The sequence below is a fragment of the Hippopotamus amphibius genome, chromosome 3 (genome assembly GCF_030028045.1).
Source record: "Hippopotamus amphibius kiboko isolate mHipAmp2 chromosome 3, mHipAmp2.hap2, whole genome shotgun sequence".
Lineage (NCBI taxonomy): Eukaryota > Metazoa > Chordata > Mammalia > Artiodactyla > Hippopotamidae > Hippopotamus > Hippopotamus amphibius.
In genome coordinates this window covers 68,053,574-68,078,101 of record NC_080188.1, presented here as the reverse complement: position 1 = coordinate 68,078,101, position 24,528 = coordinate 68,053,574, and the positions used below count along the sequence as shown (strand labels likewise).

The 24,528-nt window shown below is 36.4% G+C and overlaps 1 protein-coding gene across 2 annotated transcripts in view; it reads right to left on the bottom strand.

The window, feature by feature from the left end:
• METAP1 (methionyl aminopeptidase 1) overlaps nt 1-24,528 on the bottom strand; it is a 61,447-nt gene that overhangs the window by 7,691 nt on the left and 29,228 nt on the right. The window contains exons 2-9 of one of the 2 annotated variants that reach the window (XM_057729679.1): nt 23,486-23,537; nt 16,272-16,384; nt 15,253-15,313; nt 11,243-11,334; nt 10,412-10,495; nt 7,582-7,720; nt 5,618-5,749; nt 2,691-2,834 (exon numbers count right to left, since the gene is read on the bottom strand). In XM_057729679.1, the coding sequence (XP_057585662.1) occupies nt 2,691-2,834; nt 5,618-5,749; nt 7,582-7,720; nt 10,412-10,495; nt 11,243-11,334; nt 15,253-15,313; nt 16,272-16,384; nt 23,486-23,537 (817 nt within the window). The remainder of the gene's footprint in view (nt 1-2,690; nt 2,835-5,617; nt 5,750-7,581; nt 7,721-10,411; nt 10,496-11,242; nt 11,335-15,252; nt 15,314-16,271; nt 16,385-23,485; nt 23,538-24,528) is intronic. The other variant, XM_057729680.1, reaches the window with a different exon arrangement.

The window sequence follows — 24,528 nt, the reverse complement described above, 5'->3', positions numbered from 1 at the left end:
ACCACAACATATTTTGATTTATATAAACCTGATTAACACTTGACTTTTCAAAAACATATCAAATGGATGAAATGAAGTATACCTGGGTCCTTGCTTTTTTCAGAATTGTTTTATTTCCAATTAAATAGTTTAACATCTCCTGTGTATCAGTACTACCACATTTTGCTGACACCACCATCACTGAGCCCATATCTCCTTTTCCCATAAATTCTATTTCCTTCAAAAAGTTTCTTTATGACATATACACACTACTATATATTGATATAAAATAGTTAACTCATAAGAGCCTACTGTATAGCACAGGGAACTCTACCCAATACTCTGTAATGACCTATATGGGAAAAGAATGTACATTGTAAATCAACTATACTCCAATAAAAATTAATAGATAGATATAAATAGATAAATAGGTAGATAAAAAGTCTCTATATAATCCATACCTAAACCTGAGTTTGTTACCTCTCTAAGTGTGCTTTCATTTCCTCCTTTGCACACACTTTTTCCACACATAAAACACACACACACACACACACACACACACACACACACACAGGCATGTGGCACATGCCACTGTCATCAGAACAGCTCCTTCCATTCTGTTACAAGGAATGCACATCAGGGGATCACAGGGCTTACCAGCAAGGAATGAAGTCGGCTACTTATTTTCTATTGCTAGCTTTTATTTCAAGCACAATTCCAGCTGAAATAAAAAGGACTATGTGGTCTGCTAATAATTGCTTACTGATTTATGTCAAATGCTGTGCTTTAAGTGACTTCTCTAGCTTCTCCTATTGAGAGGTTTCTCACTCATTTCCTTTTCTCTTCACAACTACCAACTTCTTGGATTTTACCACCTCACACCTGGAACAACCACTGTGCATCAGGCTGACGAGCCTGGCTAACCCATACCTGCAATGCCTTCTAGCTACCACTGCTAAATTTTCTTCCCAAAACAGCAATTTCACCTTGCCATTCTTCTGCCAAAACATTTTCTGCCAAAACATTTTCTACAAATCCCTAAAAATGAAGTCAAACATTCTCAATCTGGCACTGCCCATTTCTAGTTCTTAACACACAGTTTTTAGTCCAAGCTTACGTTATCTCTGTTCAGTCTCAACTTGAAGCGCCTATTCATGCTTCCCCACCACCTGGAATGCTCTTCCTCATCTTCTCCAGCAAACCAAAATCTCAATCTTTTCTCCCACAAGACCCAGCGCCAAACAGTTTCAGTGCTTACTAGGCAGCATGGGAAAGACTGACTCTAGAAAGACAGACAGAACCTAAGTACCAATCCTACCCCTGACATTTATTTACTAGTTTGTGTGGGCTTGCAGAAATAAATCACTTCCCTAGGCACAGAATCTGCTTTTTAAAAATAGGGCTAAGAAATTATTCATAGAGTTGTGATGATCCAATGAGATAACGCATATCATCTCCATCATCACCCTCATCATTCTAAAAGTTAACAGGCATTAGCTCACTTAATTCTAGTAGCTGCCATTCCCCACTACTGTACATATGAGGAAACATAAGCACAAGGAGGTACATGAAAGGGTCTACATAGCAGTGGCTCCTAAATATTTGTTAAATTCCTTCTTAGGTCACGTATTGTGGACAGCTTTCCCTTCTAGCACTAAATGACATACTTACCCCACGTCTTAACTCTCCAAGAGAAAAGGTTTCTGTAAGACATTAATCACCCGAAACTTCCTTTATTAATCTATCAGACAGCACTCAATTTGAGGAAAGGTACTTTGTCTATTCCCCTCATATCAACAAAGAATACAGTCTCTGGGACTTCCCTGGTGGTGCAGGGGTTAAGAATCCGCCTGACAATGCAGGGGACGCATGTTTGATCCCTGGTCTGGGAGGATCCCACATGCTATGGAGCAACGAAGCTACCGAGCCCGTGCACCCAAAGCCCAAGTTCTACGACAAGAGAAGCCACTGCGCTGAGAAGCCCGCGCACCACAATGAAGAGTAGCCCCTGCTTGCCACAACTAGAGAAAGCCCGCGTGCAGCAAGAGAAAGCCCGCGTGCAGCAAGAGAAAGCCCACGTGCAGCAAGAGAAAGCCCGCGTGCAGCAAGAGAAAGCCCACGTGCAGCAACGAAGACCCAATGCAGCCAGAAAAAAATACAGTATTTGGCGTGTACTAAGTAAGAACTCAGATCAAACCAAGCTGAACCTCTCACTCAAGGCATCAGAATGCAGGTGGCAGAGCACTAGCTGTTCGCCAACATTACTAGTTTCCTCTTCTCCCAGAGCTCCCCACCTCCCTTGAGTTTAGTGTAGCCATGTGCCTGAACTCCTGCCAATGAAAAGTAAAGGTAAGTGATTTGTGCCAAGTCCCGGCTGGCCCATTAAAACCTCCCAAGCATTCCCCTGCTCCCCAATATCTATAAGACCAGGAGAGGAACCCCCAAAGTGACCTGGAAAACTATAGGTTGAAAGTGACAAGAGCCTGGGTCAAAGAATAACTGTCCCACCCCACTCACCACAGGTACCAAACATACGTGCATTGGACTGTTATGTGAGCAAGATGTGTGCATTACGTATACATTTTAGGCGTCTATTTATAACAGATAACAGATTACTCTAATAAATACAAAACAGTAGGTCCTGTTCAATGTTTGAATAAATACTTGTTAAATAACAGTTAGCAAATACCAAATCTTTGGACAGTACTTACTGGCATAGTGAGGTACATTGGGGGCTGTATGAAAAAGCTTGTGGATTCCATGCCCACAATAGCTTCGAACAACTGAAAATCCGTTCGCTTGGGCATGCTTCTGAATAATGTTTCCCAATTCTCTGTATCGAACACCGGGTTTCACTGAAAGAAAAAGAGAAGACTCGTGACAGAGAGAGAAAAACTAATAATTACTAAGCAATCACTATTCATGCCAGGAACCTTTCTGAAGGCTTTTACACACCTACATACTGAGACTTTCAAGATGAGGAAACCAAAGCACAAAGAGGCTACACTGCCAGGAAACGGCAAAGCTGAGATTCAAGCCAGCAACACCTGTGTTTCCTCCTTCGCTGCAGAAGAGGGCGTGTGCAACAGTAAGGGGTTGGGAGAGGCACTGCTTGCTCTCTGAATAAACAAGAGAATGGAAAACTCACTCCTCTTCCTCACCTGCTCTAAGGTCAGTGTGCTTTCCATAAAAGCAAGCAGAAGAGGTAAGAGAGAAAAGAGCATCAGGAGAAAAAGGAATGTCCAAAAAGGAACTTGATTTGTCCTCAGTTTTAGTCTGGTCAGTTTCTCAAAGAATTACTTCCCCTGGGCTTCTTTATCCTCATAAAAGTGGGTCTCAAATTATTCACAGGTGCCTCTGCAGAGGGTCTTAGGAGTAAGATGTGGAAAGGTATTTCTCACTATATACTTCCTACCCTATTTAATTTTTATGACTTTTACCACTATTTAAATAAAAACCAAAAGAAGTGGTTCTTATTGCTGCTATGGCTCTCCAAGAACTGAGACCCCCAAGGAGTCTAGCCACAGTTCTGGGGGACCTCCCACTCCCCACAGTCTCCTACTCTGCCTCTCTCATCTCCAACCTGAGGTTCAGGTACATCATATTCTCTCCAGCCAATCAAATTTCCGGGCAAATGGCTCAAGGAATCATTTTCATAACATTTACTTGCTCTTAACCATATGTTCCAGCTTGACTTCTTTGGGGGGTGGGAGGTTAATGATTTCTGAGGAACATGCTGACTTGTATAATGATTTTCTTGCATTCCCATCCAAGATAAGCCCCAGTCAACAGGGAAGGGAGCAAAACTTTAAACCATGTTGCACAACATACAATAAAGAAAATCCCTGCTCTACAATAATGACGGAGGGTGAGAGAGAGGACTTCTTCCTAATTCTCAAGCTGGAGGCAATTCTGGTCCCAGGGGTACGCTTCATAATATCTGGAGACATTTTTGGTTGTCTCAACCAGGAGCAGTGGTGCAACCGGCATCTAGTGCTACCTACTAGGTAGACCAGGAATGCTGCTGAGCATGCTACAGAACACAGGACAGGCTCCCACAACAAAGAATGATCAGACTCAACATGCCATTAACATGTAGGCTGAGAAGCCCTACTCTAGAAGGCTAATTTCATAGTTGGTAAAGCTCTCTAGTGCTCTGCACCATGGTGGGAGGCCAAATTACTGGAAAACAAGGGGCAGGAATGACACATACAAAGGTGTTAGTAGCACTTTCCAGACATTAAGCAACTTCTATTCTTTCCTATCTACTGTTAATGAAGACTTTGGTTTCTGGTAGTTTCTTAGCAAGTTTTATTCCTGTGTCACTGCAAAACAACATTCCAGCTGTCTGGTTCTTTCAATCAACTCACAGAGAAGCAAAAGGGATACACTAAACACAGAAACCCTAAAAATGATTTAAAACTAAAGCTTCCAAAAGGAGAAACTAAATATTAAAGTTCTCATCACACAATACCACTGAGCATATCAAAGCTTTTAAGTATAATCAACAGTGAATAATAAGGAAAAGAAAATTTCACATACTGATATATGAAAACAATCACATGCTTTCACTTTTCATTCCTCTGACTTTATTAAATTAGTAAAAAATTGCATCATCTCCTATATGTTTGCGTAAAACCCTGTCCTGTCCAATACACTGTTGATGACATGTCAGATTTATTTAATGGGGGGGAGGGGGGGTGGATAACACACTGAACAGTAAGGTTGAAATGCTGTGGATTTTAACTGAAAAGCTGTTTGCCCTCAAACTGTCCTTTGTAATAGTCTGTTAACATTTGCAACAAGCCTTTCTTTCTCTTTCCTCACAAGATATTGCATAAATTTTAAAAAGCCTGGATGAATTGTTTGTATGGACAAAGACAAGACACAGCCTGAGAAAAATCCCACAGAAATACACCTCTACCCAAAGACGTTATTCACTGCAATAGCAACACATATGGAAAACACCAAACTCCAGTAGGGGAATAATTGTAGAAATTTTTATCCTGTGGAATATAATATATAGCCATTAAAAGAATGGAATCGATCTATGCATGCGGGTACCTACATATTCTAATACGGAAAGATCTCTAAGATATTATTAGTTGAAAAATTACCAAATTACAGATTACTACAAATACTATGATTCCATTTAACCTAAACACATACGTTCAATTATGTGTCTTTGTGTGTGTATCAACGTACTGTGGAGAAAAAAACTTTAAATGTTAAAAGTGAACACCTCTGGAGAAAAGAGATTAAAAAAAAAGAGAGGCAAGCATAAAGGAAGATCACTCAGTTTTCTCTTATAATGTAACACACTCTTTCGCGAAAAAATTAAAAAGTAGGAGAAAAGATGCACGCGAGAACTATCCACACATTCCTCCTCATTTATCAGCCAAAGAAAAGGAAGATAAACCATAGAAGAGTCAAAGGAATAGGCAATAATCCGGTCCACCCTCATCAAGGGATTCCCAAATCATCATTAAACCTACCGCTGCCAAACCCAAAACTAACTCAGGTAGGGTAGAGGCGTAGCTAGGAGGGATGAGGCATGCACGGTGCACGGTGTAGTGACAGGTCACTCGAGGCCCACACCACACAGGAGCTCCAGCGGGTGCCCAGCACTGAGCCTGACCTGCATCAATGGCTTGCATCAGGCACTCATACGTGGTCTGAACCAGTTTCCGAGCTCCCTCATCCACGTCTCCAACAAAAAACGTCTCATTCAGGTCCCCATGATAACCATTGCGATAAAGAGTGATGTCCACTGCAAAAGAGTGTGCAAAGACCACATTTGTTTTTAACCTCAAAACTGAAGTTAACTTTTGCCAACATGACAGAATCAAACAGCTTAATGAGAAAAATAACTTCTGCATTCACAAGTGACACCAAAGAATATATACTTAATGCCCAATAGAAACTTCCTATCTCTAATGCAACGAAACTCACTGTGGAAAACAGGTCCGTGGTCATGCAGCACAAGCCAGATGGTGGGCTTTAATACTCTTACAGCACTGATTAGATCATTTATGGCAGGAGAAAAAGATACATTCATGCAAGATCAATGACCCAAGTTAAGAACATTAAATGAAGGACTTTGACACATTTTGACATTAAACAGGAAATACTGCTTTCATTCATTAACAACTTTTTCTTCATCCTAGTGAATCAATAAATAGAAACATTTACACTATTCTACACTTGTTTTTCAAAGACTCATTTGCCTTTCACTTATTTGTGACTATTCATCCTTCTCTCCATGTTTAAAAATACAGATTACCACTACACCACTAAACTACACTGAATGTATCCTACGGAGCACATTTATTTATTTATTTATTTATTTATTTATTGGCTGTGTTGGGTCTTCACTGCTGCACACAGGCTTTCCCTAGTTGTGGTGAGCAGGGGCTACTCTTCATTGTGGTGCACGGGCTCCTCATTGCCGTGGCTTCTCTTGTTGCAGAGCACGGGCTCTAGGTGCGTGGGCTTCAGTAGTTATGGCACATGGGCTCAATAGCTGTGGCTCACGGGCTCTAGAGCACAGGCTCAGTAGTTGCGGCACATGGGCTTAGTTGTTTCACGGTATGTGGGATCTTCCTGGAGCAGGGCTCGAACCTGTGTCTCCTGCATTGGCAGATGGATTCTTAACCACTGCGCCACCTAGGAAGTCCCCTAAACCATAAATTTTCAATCAACTTACAGTATTGCAGTATAGGTGGGTTGGCTCTAGCACAACACACACATTCCTGTAATAAAAATAATAGGGCTTATATGAAAAACAGCATTGGGCAGATCCCTCAAAACCTATGGAATTTTATAAATAGATACTCTAACTGAAGCAAAAACAATTCATATAAAAACAGTGTTGGTCAAGTCCCCAGTACCATCCACAGCCAGCATCACAGCTGGTCCCTTCTCTGTAGCCCTTAACACTTGGGCTCAGGCTTCCTTGTGTGATATATAGATCCTTGAAGATATCTGATTACTAAAGAGACCAAGTTCATCAATATTAAAAATATCATCTAGGGGAGCCTAATTCATCAACATTTTTTTAATCACAGAGGAAAATGTTTTTGTAGCTTCTTTCTCTGCACTTGGAGTTTCCCAAGATAGCTTAACACAGTGGTCCCTAAAGCCACTTTCTTACATCAAGGACAGTACTTCTGCAGAAATTTTAGCTTTTTTCCTTAAGATCTTCATATATTACTAATGATTTCTCTTTTCTGTAAGAAAGCCCACCCTCGACTCTTCAAATCCAATAGTGGACTAAAAGGAATAAGAAAAAAAAAAATCCCACTTGAATCAACGTTACTTCCACATTTCACTGACATCTTTCCCGTTTACCAATCACACATGATCATCTACATTAAAGAACATGTACCAAACACATCATACTATAAGGACCTTGAAAGCAGTTAAGCATTTTAAAACCATAAAATAGGTTTCCAGAGATGTTGAATTTATTTTAAAACTTTTAAATATGAAAAAAGTAAGTTAAAGACAGGAAGCAGGTGAAGAAAATGGAAGTCACCATTAGACTCCCAAAGCCTTGCTGTCTCTTTGCTCACAGTAACAGAAGTCACACACATTCCTTACCATTAACAACATCGCCTTCTTGCAAGGGCCGTCTGTCTGGAATTCCATGGCAGATCACTTCATTCACTGAAGTACAACAAGACTTTGGGAAATTATAATAATTCAGGGGAGAAGGATAGCAATTTCTTGCAATGCATGCCTACAATAAATTAAAAATACAGAGAATAATTTGGAATGTGCAAAAGAAAAAATTAATCTGTATAAAATTGATGAGATTTTAAAATTTGAAAAATGTCAAAAATTTGTTTTACCAATGCTCCTAATGAAGAACTTGTTTAATATTTTATTTTAGAAACAGTAGAAGATATTACCTTACACAATAGATTAGTAGGGTTTCTAACAGTCAGACCACAGGCAAACCAGTTTACTGATAATTGCAAAGGAAAAGCAAATTCACATATTACAAATATTTACAAACATGTACATACAAATGTCACTATATGAAGATTTTATTTTAGAATTACCTACTCCTTATAAAAAATATATTATTTAAATTTCAAATTAATGTGCACATTTAATGTAATTATAATTTCTTATATAGAAACAAGCCACTATCCCTATGACAAAAAAATAAATACTAGTAATAGTCTATTTTTGGGGGGGAGGCTGCTGCATTGGGTTCATTGCTGCATGCAGCCTTTCTCTAGTTGTGGTGAGCAGGAGCTACTCTGTGGCAGTGCGAGGGCCTCTCACTGCAGTGGCTTCTCTTGTTGCAGAGCACGGGCTCTAGGCTTCAGTAGTTGTAGCAGGAGGGCCCTAGAACGCGTCGGCTTCAGTAGTTGTGGCACTCAGGCTCTAGACTGCAGGCTCAGTAGTTGTGGCACACGGGCTTAGTTGCTCCGCAGCATGTGGGATCTTCCCGGACCAGGGATCAAACCCGTGTTCCCTGCACTGGCAGGAGGATTCTCAACCATTGTGTCACCAGGGTAGTCCCCATTAATAATAATTAAGAGATGGTAAAGTACTTCCAGAGACATTTTAACCACTACATTCATGTGGAAAAACAAAGGAACCTCTAAGAAAATGGTCTGGTTCTCCATAAACAAGTCTTATTTTACTTGGATGTTTTCACACAATGGTAGTCATAGCATACATAATGTCTCCATATTAATAATTTTTAAATAGCTGCCTAAAATGGAATGTGTGGAATGTACTATTAATTTTACTGGCAATTCTACTATTATTGAAAATTTAAATTAGTTTCCTCAATGACAAAAGAAATTACAACCAGTAACTGCATGCCTATCATTTCTCCTTATATCTAACACATGCTTCTGTACATCTCACAGCAGTATGAAGAGTAGTTAAGAGCACACAGAAGGAGACTGCACTGACTAAAAATGCCAACTCCATTACTTACAAGTTGTGAAACCCTGGGCAACATAACCTCTCTCTGCCTCAGTTTTCCTGTCTATAAGATGGAGATGAGGGTAGTATCTACCTCATAGAGTTGTCAGGGGAAATTAAATGAGTTAGTAAAAGAAGCACATAAAAGAGCACCTGGCCTATAGGAAGCATTCAAACTGCTATTAGTGCATATCATACACAGCTGACCCTTGAAAACCCAGGGCCACTGACCCCCCCCAAACAGTCAAAAATCCACATATAACTTGACTCCCCCAAAACTTTACTAATACCGTACTATTGACCTTACTGATAACAGACAGTTTAACACATATTTTGTATGTGTTATATAATGTTATATATTGTATTCTTTGTATTATATACAATTCTTTGTATTATATACTGTATTCTTACAATAAAGTAAGCTAGAGAAAAGAAAATATTATTTTAAAAATCGTAAGGAAAAAAAGAATGCCACTTGGTAAGGCCAAAGAATTTTTTTTTATTTTTTAATTAAATTTTTAAAAAATCGTGAGGAAGAGAAAATACATTTATACTACATATACATATTTACTGAAAAAAATTCACATATAAGATGACCCATGCAGTTCAAACCCATGTTGTTCAAGGGTCAACTGTATTTTATAATATATGGAACAATACCCAAAAATCAGGATTTATAAAATTCCAAATAAATAAATTTTCTAAACATTTTTATAGCTCAAGATACATTGTCAAATTTCTTTCCAAAAGGATAGTCCCAATTTACAATACCACCACCATGTAAAAGAATACCAGTTTCACCATCTTCCTACAGGCAATGGACATAAACATTTTTAAAATACTTATTAATTTAGTAGGTCTTAATGACTTGCATTTGTTTGATTACCAGACCAGATTTAATTAGTTTTCCATGTGATTTATTAACTAGTTATTGTTCTTCTATTGTGCACAACCTAATCACATCATGTGTGCACTCATCTACTATAGGGTTCTAAGGTCGCTCTTTGGTGGGTAAGCAATCTTTATTTTAAAAGTATCCCTATACTACATTTATTACAAACATGTATCTGGTCTGTTTGTGGCTTTGTTATTGTAGACATAAAAGGGAACATTTCTTCCTACTAATCTAGTTTCAAAAGTTATATTCTTTTTATTTCAAAATATTTGATGCATGTGGTAGTGTCATTCACTTTAAAGCACTAATAAAGTTAATCATCTTATAAAAGCTAAACTAAAATGTTACGAAATTTGAGATTTCAGAAATAAGATATTTCAAGTTTATCTCAGACCTCAATACCACATACTTAAAGACAGGAACGATGACTGTTGAATACTTTCTATATTTAAAACAGTGAAAATTTTGCTTTCAAATTAGGTTAGCCAAGTGTAGACATTCAGAACTTAGGTTTACTTAATTTTTAGAAGTCTAAAACATCTAACAGTATGAAAAAAAATTTTCAAAGCATAAAAGTAAAGTCCTTACTAAGTGTACAGCATGATCTATTTCTTCAGTAGTTACACCTGGTTTAATCATCCCAGCGGCAATGTCCAATACTTCTCTAGCAAGCTGTAAAAGAGAAACACTTCATACATTCAAGAAGAAATAAAATAGAAATAGAAATCTGTATCTTTTGTACTAACTTAGATTTTGTGGGATAGTGATAAAACAAACCTCACTTTGAATATTATAATCCTGAATTTTCATTTTACAATCATTTGTATGTTATTTCTAACACCCGTTAATAAATGTGTATGTGTGTGTGTAAACATATAAATAAAATTGGGCTAACTAGCAAATAACTTAATAAGAATGTTTGACTGATTTATATGTGAAAATGTACATCCTAAGTAATCTAAACAATAATCAACTGATGAAGTTTGAGGCTTCTCACAAGTCTACAATGGGGAGGGGAGGAGAGGGGATGGGAGGGGAGAGGAGTGGGGAAATAAAAGAATAGATAAATGATTTTCCTCAAAGAACCACAGAAAATAACTATTACATATAGAATGGATAAACAAACTCCTACTGTACAGCACAGGGAACTATATTCAATATCCTGGAATAAACCATAGTGGAAAAGAATATAAAAAGGAATGCATGTATAACTGAATCACTTTGCTGAACAGGAGAAATTAACAAAACTGTAAATCAACTATACTTCAATAAAAAAATAAATTTAAAAAAAAGTAAATATGGCTAGTCATCGTCTTACTATGTAACATCTGCTACCTTTGCAAATGAGCAAATCATTGACTTCATGTGTTATAACTATTTAAACAAGTCCTATCCCATGGGAGGAGAAAAAACTCTTACCCTACATACAAGTCGCATCCCTTCTATATCATCAGATGAGAGTAACTTAATTTGAGAAGTACCTTTAAGAGCCTGCTCAGATTCAGACATTCCTGGAAAAGAAAATCAGTAAATAAAACACAAATGAACAAAAAGATGTAGTATATATTAGCATAATTATCCCCTTGATGATATAATAACAGTCAAGTCTCACTATTCCAACACAACAGTATTTCATAATACGGGAGGGTCCAGTTCAGGTTTTCTGTAAAAATACTTTTAACATGAAATTTGCTGAACAAACTGAAGGAAGAATTCTAAAGAACAAACTTCCAGACCTATGAGAAATCAGTCAAGATGGATTACTTATTATTTGACAGGCAGTGTGCTAATAAGGTCAGTAAGTGGTTCGCACTTGAATAGCACTGTACAATTTATAACTCTTCGTGATTATCATCTCAGGAAGCAGGTATTTGTCAATAACTGATGAACACTCTTTTTTTTTTTAACTGGAACCTAAGTTAGTGTTTGTCAAACTGCAGTTTGTGACCCTTTAGTGGCTGTGGGCTGCGACTAATATTTTTTCAAAGTAAATAAACAGAATAGAGAATAACAGACTGCATCATACAAGGTAAGTAAATGTTGTTGTAAAATGTCTGATTGTTAATTTATACACACACACACACATACACAGATCATGTTATAAAATACAGTTCTCACTCTGGGCCATAGTCAAAAAAGTTTGAAAAGTATTGCCCTAAGAATTCTCCCTAATGAAATTAACTTAATTCAAGTTATCCATACTTTTAAAAGCATTAAAAGCCACTATAATAATTTCAAAATCCGACAAAAAGAATATAACCATAAACTACTCTTTTTATAAATGCTGATATAAAAATCCCAAATAAAATATTATCAAACAGAAACCAAAAAATATGTAGTACACCATGACTTGGGTGAGATTCATATTGGAAAGGCAAGGATAATTCAAAATTAAACTATTAATGTAACTCATCATAGCCACAGATTACAGAATGAAAAATAATCATCTAGAAAGATAATTCTGATAACATAGCTAGCTACCACCTTTACATGATAAATATAAATCTCAAGCCAAGAACCAACATCAAGGAATGGCCACTTTCAGCACCAGTATTTTCAGCACTGTTCTGATAACACTAACAGATATATCAAACAAGAGAAAGAAATAAGATATGAAATTAGAAAGAAAAGGACAAAATCCTTATCAGTTTCAGATACGATTATATATCCCTAGAACAAGGGAATACCTGGTAAATGACTAGAAATAAGAATTCAGCAAGTTGGCAGATAAGATAAATATAAAAAATGAGTAACTTTCCCATATACAAACAACAAGCAAAAAATACAGAAGATACTATATTCACCAGAATAATTTAAAAAGATAAAGTATCCAGGAATAACTTAACATTAAAAGACCTAATGAAGGAAATTTTAAAACACCACTGAAAGACATAAAAGGAGACTTATATAAAATAGAAAAACATACCCTGTTCTTGGATAGGAAGACTCAATATTGTAAAGGTGTCAATTCTTCCAAAATTAGTCTATAAATTTAATACTATCCCAATAAAAAAATGGCAACAGGACATTTTTGGGAACCAGACAAGCTGATTCTAAATTTCACATGGAAAAACAAACATGCAAGAATAGCCAGGAAAATTCTGAAAAGGAGGAAAGGTGGGGGCAACAAGGCCTACCAAATATTAAAACATGATATAGCTGTAATAATTAAGAGTTTGTCAATGGCATAGACCAATGGGTTAATGAAACAGAACAGAATCCAAAAATAGACCCAAAGACATGGAAGTTTAATATAGTGATATAGGCTGCATTTTAAATCAGTAAGAAAAAGACCGATTTTTTAAGGTAACTAGTGATATAACAACCAGATATTTTTCTGGGGGAAAAAGAAAGTTGCATCCCTACTTAACTCTTAATAATAAATAAGTTTCAGATGGACTAAAAATTTTATCGCACACACAAAAAGAGCAAAACCATAGCAACAGTAGAAGAAAACATGGGAAAATATTTTTATAATCTCTGAACCAAAAAAGGTGTTTCTAGGTCATAAAGCCATAGACATCTTTTAAAAGAAAACACTGATAAATTTTATTAAAGAAGGCTGAAAGTTTGTCATAAATGTAATGCTATAAACAAAGACAAAAATGTAACTTTGATTGGGAGAAATCATTTTATAGTACATATATCAAGAGATTATTTTCCTTAATACAGAAAGAACAGTTATAAGAGAGTACAGAAAAAACTAAGTAACCTAATTGGGGGGAAAAAAGGCTAAGGATATGAACAGTCAGTTCAAAAGGAAAAAACAAATACAAATGATTTTTAAAAATAAAGACATGCTCAACCTTACTCATAACTTAAAAATGCAAATTAAAATAACCACAAAATATCATTTTTCATCTTTCACAGATTGTAAAACTTGATAACATGCTAAGCTGGGGAAGATACAGGAAAAGACTCTCATATGTTTTTAACTGGCAAAAAATCTTTGAGATTTGTAATACCTCTCAAAATTAAAAAAAAAAAAAAAAACAAAAACACATGTATCCTGTGACCAAGCTATTCCACTTTAGGCAATTACCCTATAGAAATACTCTCAACATGTGCACAAAGATGTAATTACAAGAAAAGTTCCTGCATTCAAATTGTTAGAAGTAAAAACCTGGAAGTAATCTAAACATACATTAGTAGGAGTCTGGTTTAATAAATTATAACATGCCCACATAATGGGATACTTTAGTCATTAAAAAGAAAGAAATGGTTTTAAATGGGCATATATGGAACATATACAACATAAAATATAATACAACAAGGTGAAAAGGTGTATATAGTTTGTTCATTTTGTGTATAATTGGGTGGGGGGGTGTTAACATGTGTACACACAACAAATATATCTGAAAAGTTCTGCAAGAAATCATTAATAGCTATTACTTCTGGAAGAAAAGTACTCACTTTGCACTGTGTAACATTTTCTCCTATTAGAATTTACCTTATCTATGTACTTTTTAAAAATACAATTTAAAACTACATTCAAGGGATATGTGTATAAAAACAGATGATTGAACTTGGTGTACCCCCCCAAAAATAATAAATTTAAAAAAAAAATTAAAAAAAAAACTATATTCAAGAATATTAAATACAGTGTAATGAAATTATACATCCTCAACAGTATTCTATCAGACTCTTTTCCATCAATTTATCTGAAATAGTGGAGTTTAAGTTTTCAAAGTATATTCATAAGAACTTAATAGAGTTCTCTTCTTTTCCTTAGAGAAAAAAGCAAAGATAGCTTAGCTTAGTAGATTAAATCACATGAAAACGCTGATATTCAACCATTTTTGACATGCAAACTCAGTAACTTCACATAATCCAACTTTAGCCCATGTTGCAAATTACCTGTCTTCTCTGCGTGTCTCACTATCGTCAACTATAAAAGGGAGAAGACAATAGAACCCACCTCAGGAGTGCTGAAACTATTAAATGGAGTGACACACATAAAGAAGTTGGCACAGTGCCTGGCACACAGTTATGAAAAGATTGGTTACAGAATCACAGCATCACCATTACTACATTTCTATTACTGCTACAGTCCAGAGTCTTTAGTGAGGCGTGCACTCAAGGCCTCCACCATCTATTTTTATCTAAATGGATATTATTTAATTAAGGTAAGACAACATGTTAAAAATCAAAACTTTTTTTAAAATCTAGAATTTGATATAACAACACAAAATACAATATTATGTTGCATGCAGCCTTTAAAAGCTATATAAACAATGTTTTCAGAATTGATTAGATTTCTAATGGGAGGAAAGAATCTTTAATTCTCTGAAATGTTCTAGTGTGTCTTGAAAAAACATATTTACATTTATTAGAAGTACAGCACTGAAAATTTTCTGCTAAAAAAGCACTCTTTTCCTCTGTAGTAGTCATCAAGCCCACAAAGTGAAATATGAAGAAACAGAATTTACCTAACGGGTGATCAGCATAATCTGGTCTTTGAATATAACTTGGCACTGGCCTTGTTGGCATCTAAAAACAACAGAGAGGTTAGCTGAATCTGATTCAAATATAAAAGTAACTTTCATTATTAAAATCTACTAACAAAGAAAATAAAAATGGGGGAATAAACACCAAATTAAAAAGTTCATTCATTTCAGTTAAATGAAAAAAAAAGTTTTAAATGACATCTTAAATATCACAGTATATCTATTTTGTGAAGATCGAGCTTTACTTTACTAGTGCTAATGCCACCCCTTTCCCAGGATACGTAAGGAATGGGGAGAGTGACAGGGTCCATTAAAGATTTGAGATTACATACAGACAAAGAAGGTGCCCGTGTTGTTCCAAACAAACTGGTGAACCAAAATCAATAACAAAATGATGTCTCAAAGTAAACGTACACAACATGATCCTGGACATTATCTCTGGGAGCTACAATTAAAGAGACTTTCTTATATTTTTGATATTTTTCCAAATTTTAAAAATTAAAGATGTATTGCTTTTATAAAAATAAAAACAACAGTAAAAAGAGTTTAAATATTTGAGAATGACAAATTTCAACTTAAGTCAATTCCTAGGTTAAGACTTTGAAGTCAGTCTGCCAAGAACACAGGATGGAGCAGGAGTGGCAGAAAAGCCATGTTTAAATTAAGGTAGAAATATATCACACTAAAAATTTTTAGAAAATTAGTAATATACACTACCATTATGCTGGCCTAAAAATACCTATTCTACCTCACTCTTTTTTAAAACTTAAAGAAGTCTTGACCCTTCATGTAAAATTTTTTCGATTTCACCCATGATTGCCAATTATCCCTACTAACTTCTAAATAATGTACCAGAAAAGCCACAAAGCTAGAATGTAAACTTAATCCTGATCACATGACTCATAATTAGAATACAAATTATAAGTATCATTTTTAGGAAACTGAAAATTATGAAAACTGGTTTAAAAGAATGTTAAATTTTTATTACCTTATTTACTCACCAGTGGATAATGTGGTCTGAGTTTCCCAGTGTATCGATAACCTGCCCATGGGTCAGTGTTGATATCACCTTCCACAGTCCAGGAAGATACTTCTCGCTTGGCCTTTTCATCTTCTGGGAGATGGATGGATGAATGAGAGAAAGAAATGCCTCAGTGGTCAAGCTACTGAGCAACAGCATACTTTATCACATATTTGAAAGCCAAGCCAAAGAGCCCAGACACATAATCCAGCAAACTTCTACCCTAACCTAAATCACCAAAGCTACTGCTTTCTTACTATGTCCACAGCCCTACGACGCCTCAAAGATCTAAGTGTCTTGGGAGAAAAAGCCCAAACTAAACATATTCTCAGTTTTTACACAATGTTGAATAGGAATAGCTCATAATCAAACTCCTTTTCTCAAGTAAATGCTAAATGTATTCTCTCTACAATGTCAATTTATAGGCAGCCTGGTTTTTGAAATACAAAATTTGAGCCTAGGCAAAACTTCCCAACTGAGAGCAGATATTACAAAAGGAATCTGTGCTTTTACTAAAAGAATAGATTCTAAGTAACCCCAAAGCAAATTTAAAGTAAAAAACAAAAACTTCTCACTTAGCTGATGAATGACTTTCAAGTCAACATTTTAAGGTGCTTTGAAAATTTTATGAGTATAATTTGCCTTTCTTCAGGAAGGAGGTAACAGAAGGAAGTAGGTAACAGAAGGAAGTAGGAAAAGGCAAAGATAAGGAGAGGGAACAATCGATCAAAAGTTACTAAAAATTCATTAGAAAAATTAAGAATCAAACACACGCCCTACTACCAGGTTACTTAATAATATATAATATTGTATTTACTGAAAGGGTTAAGGTTAGGGTTAGGGTTATTTCAGGATACCAGGTTAGTTAATAATATGCAATATTGTATTTTTCTTCACACGTAATAGACCCTCAATGGTATCCAAGCACATTAACTGCAGCTCTTATCCACAAACCAAAATAAACCTACTAACCTAAAACTTCAAATAGCAAGGAATTTAAATCGCTCCTACACCAAGTAGTAGCCTATACACCTCTCAATGCACAACAATTTTTTCCTGATTATTGTAATGCTATCACAGGTTTTAAAAGTCAAGCTTCAAATAATTTTAGAAGTGTATGAGAAAAAAACTTCCCCCTTTAAAATACAAAATGGGGAGAATAGATGGAATCATATCATCCTAAGCTAAAGAGGAATGGTGAAATGAGTGAAGGCGGTCAAAAGGTACAAAATTCTAGTCATGTGATAAATAAGTCCTGGGGTTATAATGTACAGCATGGTGACGAAAGTTATCAACAACAAAAAGACAATCTATTCTCATCTCCTCATTTTACAGACAAGGAAACTGAGGCACTATGATTCACATGGGTAGAGAAATGTGGAAATGCTGCTTCTTAGTCCAGTACTCTCTCCAAAGAGCATGTGGGCAACTTGGGATTGAAAGGCACTTGAGGTGCAATTGACAAGAAGGCAAAAATACAACCTATTCACATTTTGGAAGAAAATACAATTATAATATTACACATAAAGTAAAAGAATAGAGAGGACTTCCCTGGCAGTCCAGTGGTTAAGGCTCCAAACTCCCAATCAGGGGGCACGGGTTCGAACCCTGGTCGGGAAACTAAGATCTCTTATGCTGCACGGCACAGTCAGAAAAAAAAAAAAAAGGAAAGAAATAGAAAAGAAAAAGAATAGGAAAGAAAAAGAAAAGCTCTATTATACTCCTGAATTTTAGGTATCTTTCTCCCCTATGAAGTTCAAGAAAGCCTCGTGTGAATGTTAATGTCAATAGGAAAATTGTTTCTCATTCCAGGACAAAAATGAACTCCATTCATTGCCACTAGGGTCAAACATTATAGAAAATAGTTTAAAATGCAGGTCAACTGATCTCTGCTTTAGCTGTTATTGCATCAAGTGCTTTTGTCTGAATTATGAACCTCATGAATAATTTTCACCAGAAACAGGACAGAATAGCAATCAAGATGCAGGCTTTTTGCTTTCACATACTCCAAGGAAGGGTGCAGGGAAAAGGGAGGATGTAAAACCTTTCAAAGCTTCCTAGTGATCCGGATTCTGAACTTTCCACAATTGATTTTCAAGAGAATTGAAAGCAGACCTCAAACAACTGATATAACCCATAAGCTACCTAGACAAGAATAAAATATGGCAAGTTGTTTTCTAATCTCTAGGTATAATTTACTCGGGGAAAGTCTCTCTTTCAAAGTAAGCTTTACTTAATGTAAGTTACTTACTGCTCAATTTGATCCAAGCCTGTAAGTCCCAGACACATATGTAACAGAAACCTAATAAATATGAATCTGACTGGAGGTTGGTAACAAAGCTGCATACTAACTAATCTTTTTCAAAAGACTGTGAAAGCACAGGACAGCATAAACAAACACTTGCAAGCTGTCTTTCAAACATCACAATGCAACAGGGCCAGGTAAGCTTCAGGTGGTATCAAAGAGTACCTGATATGTGCAAGGCCAAATACATCACACCCTTCTCTCTTTCTTTTTCTTTCTTTCTTTAAAAGGTTCTGTGCAGGTGGCCTCCTCCAGTCAGCTGCCACCAAAGAACTGCCCATATCTAAGCTTTGCCTGGGACAGATTTTTTTTTTTTAAGATTTATTTTATTATTTATTTGTTTGTTTTATTCTTGGCTGCATTGGGTCTTTGTTGCTGCGCATGGGCTTTTTCTAGTTGTGCAGAGCAGGGGCTGCTCTTTGTTGTGGTGAGCGGGCTTCTCATTGTTGCGGAGCATGGGCTCTAGGCGCACAGGCCTTAGTAGCTGCAGTGCGTTGGCTCAGTAGTTGTGGCTCTCAGGCTCTAGAGCATAGGGTCAGTAGTTGTGGCGCACAGGCTTAGTTGCTCCATGGCATGTGGGATCTTCCCAGCCCAGGGGTTGAACCCATGTCTCTTGCATTGGCAGGCAGATTCTCAACCACTGCACCACCAGGGAGGCCCCTGGGACAGAATTTTCTGATCACAATCCTGACTCAGTTCTCCCAGAGATGATTATTAAATGGCTGTTGAGCACTTACCATGCACTGTACATGTGCCAAGCACTTTACACAGATTTTTTTTTATTTAACCCTCAAAACAAACCCAAAATTTCGGCAGTTTGGAGGTGAGGCTGTGAGTAATCTATGCTCACAAAGCTTTATGGAACCAGTTCTGAAATATTACCAAATACCTTCCCTCTGAAATCAAAAACTCAAGCACACTTTGGAAGAGTAGAAGAGTAGAAAAACAGAATAAAAAGTATTATTGAGAGGTGTTTTGTTTTTCTTTTTTGGGGGGGGGGGGGAGGGGGTGGCCTACACTTCACGGCTTATGGGATCTTAGTTCCCCGACCAGGGACTGAACCTAAGCTACGGCAGTGAAAGCGCCAAGTCCTAACCACTGGCCCACCAGGGAATTCCCATAGAGGTAGTTTTTTTTTGTTTCTAAACAAGTTTTTATATCATATTTTTGGCTATTCAAAAGATACTTATTAAACACATCCACCTTTTACCTTAGGAAAAATGGAAGAAAAAGAAACACACTGAGTATATCAGTGATAAGTGTAAAAAGTGCAGAGCAATATAGTATTGAGATGTAAAGTTCTACAACTTTTACAGATTAGACTAAAGGCAAACACTACTATGTAAACTCTGGCAAGAGATGATATGTGTAGGAAACATGCACCCAAGCATCAGCATTCATGCCTTTAAGAGCTTTACAACCTAAATGGTCTGCTTTACTATGACACAAAAGAAATAAATTTTGCTCTTGAGTCATTTAACTCACACTTGAAGTTTTCCTAAGGCCTGATTAGCTTCTACAACCGAGAAAACTCCAGGTCCAAACGATTTCACTGGTGAATTATACCAAACATTCACAGAAGAAATAATGCCAGTTCTACACAACCTCTTTCAGAAAACAGAAGTAGAGGAAACATTTCCCATTCTATGAGTCCACGATTACTCTAATGCCAGATCCAGTCAAAGATATTAAAAGCAAATCACAGACAATATCCCACATGAACATAAATATAAATCAGTCATCTTTAATTAGAGATCGGTACACAAGACGCTTCATGAACTGTTTGCTACATTATTTCACTATTATTTCTTGGAATAAGGTGCTATCTTTTAAGATGCCCTGGTTCCTTCCCAGTCCAACATTCTTTTCCCCAATCCCTTTTCTTAGCTCTGGAGATCACCTATCCCCACACCATTCCCTCCTTTAGGACTGTCATCCAAAATGGCAGTTGGGGTCAATTTATTAGGGCATGAAAGACACAGGGCTGGCAAGCTGAGGGCTGATTTTACCCAACACAGCCCAAAGGGATCAAGAATATTAGGCTCACCCACGGAAGAAATCATCCCTTAAGATCTGAGAGGGCACAATCTGAAACATGGCACCATACTAAACTCTAGAGGTGTAACTAAAACACAAAGTCTCAGTCCAATGCAGTAACAATTACTTGGGGAACACTGGCTGTCTAACTCTTGTAGCATAAGTCATAATGAAACAGCTCTACCTCTAGAACCCAACACTGAACAAACAAGCACATTTCAGTGAGTTGGCGAACACTTGGAATAGAGACCCATCCTAAGTTCTTTTAGGATGGCTCCAAGAGCTCTAAAAATAGTTAACACATTTGATACACAGTATTTAAAGTATGAGTGAATAAAATGAAATGGCATATTTAAACCTATCTTTATACTTTGATTTGAGGTAACAAATCCTATCATTTATGTTTTTTAAACTCATTTATTCACATTTTTCCTCATTTCTAACCACATTTCCTCCCACAAAAGCCTAGCATTTCCATTAAATGTAGACCTCTGTTTACACAACAGAATATATGTCCTTTTAAATTTTTATTTCCTTTTCCTTCAAATGGTGGTTAAACTGACCTCAATGAGATTTTTAAGGTATATATACATATAAAACAATCTACCAAACTTTATTAAGTCAGCAAATTCCTTAAAATTATAAAGTAGATAAACTAAAAAAATAATAAAGTAGATAAACTAAAAATACCAAGATCAGTAAGTTGAAAGAGAAACCTTATACCAAGAACCATGTACTATCTGCCAATCCACCCATCAGGATAGCAATGCTATAAGAACAAAAGGCCCTTGTCAATTTTCAAGTAATTGTGACAAACTATCTTGAGCTAGCCACACTAATGGCTTGAATTTTTAAGATAAGTCGCCAAAGCAGGAAAAGCCATTCAAATCAGATATAGATCAGTGTGGTTGCCAGCAATAGCTAAAAAGCAGCCAATATCCTAGAGGAAAACATATGCAGAACACTCTATGACATCCATCAAAGCAAGATCCTTTTGGACCCACCTCCTAGAATCATGGAAATAAAATCAAGAATAAACAAATGGGACCTCATGAAACTTAAAAGCTTTTGCACAGTGAAAGAAACCATAAACAAGACAAGAAGGCAACCCTCAGAGTGGGAAAAAATAATTGCCTATGAAACAACGGACAAAGGATTAACCTCCAAAATATACAAGCAGCTCATGAAGCTTAATACCAAAAAAGCAAATAGCCCAATCCACAAATGGGCAGAAGACCTAAATAGACATTTCTCCAAAGAAGACATACAGATGGCCAACACACACATGAAAAGATGCTCAACATCACTCATCATCAGAGAAATGCAAGTCAAAGCCACAATGAGGTATCACCTCACACCAGTCAGAATGGCCATCATCACAAAATCTGGAAACCACAAATGTTGGAGAGGGTGTGGAGAAAAGGGAACTCTCCTGCACTGTTGGTGGGACTGTAAGTTGGTACAGCCACTATGGAAAACAATTTGGAGGTTCCTTAAAAAACTACAAATAGAACTACCATATGATCCAGTAATCCCACTCCTGGGCATATACCCAAAGAAAACCATAATCCCAAAAGAAACTTGTATCATAATGTTTATTGCAGCACTATTTACAATAGCCAGGACATGGAAGCAACCTAAATGCCCATCAACACATGAATGGATACAGAAGATGTGGCATATATATACAATGGAATATTACTCAGCTATAAAAAGGGATGAGATGGAGCTATATGTAACGAGGTGGATAGAACTACAATCTGTCATACAGAGTGAAGTAAGTCAGAAAGAGAAAGACAAATATTGTATGCTAACTCACATATACGGAATCTAAAAATGGTACTGATGAACTCAGTGACAAGAACAAGGATGCAGATACAGAGAATGGACTGGAGAACTCGAGGTATGGGAGGGGGCGGGGGGTGAAGGGGAAACTGAGACGAAGCGAGAGAGGAGCACGGACATATATATACTACCAACTGTAAAATAGTCAGTGGGAAGTTGTTGTGTAACAAAGGGAGTCCAACTCGAGGATGGAAGATGCCTTAGAGGACTGGGGCGGGGAGGGTGGGGGGGACTCAAGGGGGGGGAGTCAAGGAAGGGAGGGAATACGGGGATATGTGTATAAAAACAGATGATTGAACCTGGTGTGCGCCCCAAAAAAAAATAATAAAAAAAAAAAAAAAGAAAGAAAGGAAAAAAAAAAGAGTATAGACTACATAGAAGAGTATATGTATGGAAAGTGATTTGTAAAGGATATAGAAAATATCAGTTCATTGCATAGGAAATGTAAAATAAATTTAAACTTTAAAAAAAAAAAAAAAGCAGCCAATAGTGTCTTTGTGATATCTCACAAAGGAACTTCAAAAAGGAAAATTAAACATGAAACTGCAAGTAATAACATTAAAACACCAAAAAAAACAAAGTGATATAATTTTGAGTTAGACAAAGCATTTAAAATTGAAACTAAACAAAAACAAGAGATCTGATTAAATGAAGCCAGATTGCTTGTGTGCCCCTGCCTACAACATGCAAACGCTTCTAGCAAAGAAAAGAGGGTGCCAGGTGCCAAAAGATTAGGACATTCTCTGGTATTGCTTAAGCCAGCTCCAACTATCCTAGCAACCATCTTATGTTTTCGTGTTACATATATGATACAAGATTAACAAAGATATTAGTCAGATTTTATTTATATAATTACATACCACAAAGAATAAAAAATGTCCTAATTCTAGCTTTGGGGATTATACTGTCAGAACATTCAAATACACGCTTTCAGAGCTGGAAGAATTCTTGTCTTCTGCACAAAGACACTTCTAAGAAAAATGGTATAGACATGTGACTTTACTTACTTGCTTTCTTATGTAGTAACTTGTGAGTAGCCCAACTTCCTTTAAAACATTCCTAAAAAGAACAAACATGAAAATTAGTGTCAGGCTTTCCTTAACTAGAAACATTTTAGGGAATGTTGTATATAAGAAATAGTTATTGGAAACTTTATTTGCAAAAATCAACATCTGTAACTTCACTACATTAAATATTTGGAAAAGCTTAAAAATGATAATGCCTATTTTAAAATTCATTTCAAAAAGCAACCTAAACTTCAGATTACATTCTCAAATAAGCCAAAAAACATTAGTCGATACATTGTAAATAATAATCATAGTTGCATTACAATTTTATGTCATCAAATTATTTTGAAGTATTTGAAAAGAACCCTGAACCAATGAAGCAATCATACACTAAGGGAAAAAAAAAATAAGGAAAATTTTGCATACTCTCCCGTGATTTATACCCAATTAGTCATAACCACTTTATTATGTGCTGACAGCCCTACCAGACTAGACTGTTAAGTTCCATGAGGGAAGGGACTTTGTCAGGTTTACCACTATATCCCCAGAGCCAAGCAGAGTGCCTGCCACACGGAGGAGTTTCAGTGAACACCTGCATGTTGATCAGAATGGATAAATAGCTAGAAAGAATGTGTTTTCACTTGGGAAAACACATTCATGTGACACAGTTCAGAAACCAGTAAGAAGTACTGAACTGGGAAAATAAATTCAAGTAGTAAACTGAATTCAAGTAATGAACTCAAGTAATAAATTAGAAAAATGAATTCAACCAAAGATTTTGTTTATGCTTTGATTTTTACAGTCTTTCCTTCAAAGAATTTAAAATTACTCAAGTTAATCATTATAAATACTAAGAAACTTCATGAATTCCTATAAACGTTTTGACTGTGCAAACACTCAGAAAGATCCAGGAATAAGAGAAAAGCCAAAGAAAAAGATAGAAGGAGAAAAAAAAAAATCCCTAGGACTATGCAGTAATCAAACCCATTACACCAGTGATGCTAAAAGCTGCTTTCCCTAGAGATTTAACCCAATGGCTTCAG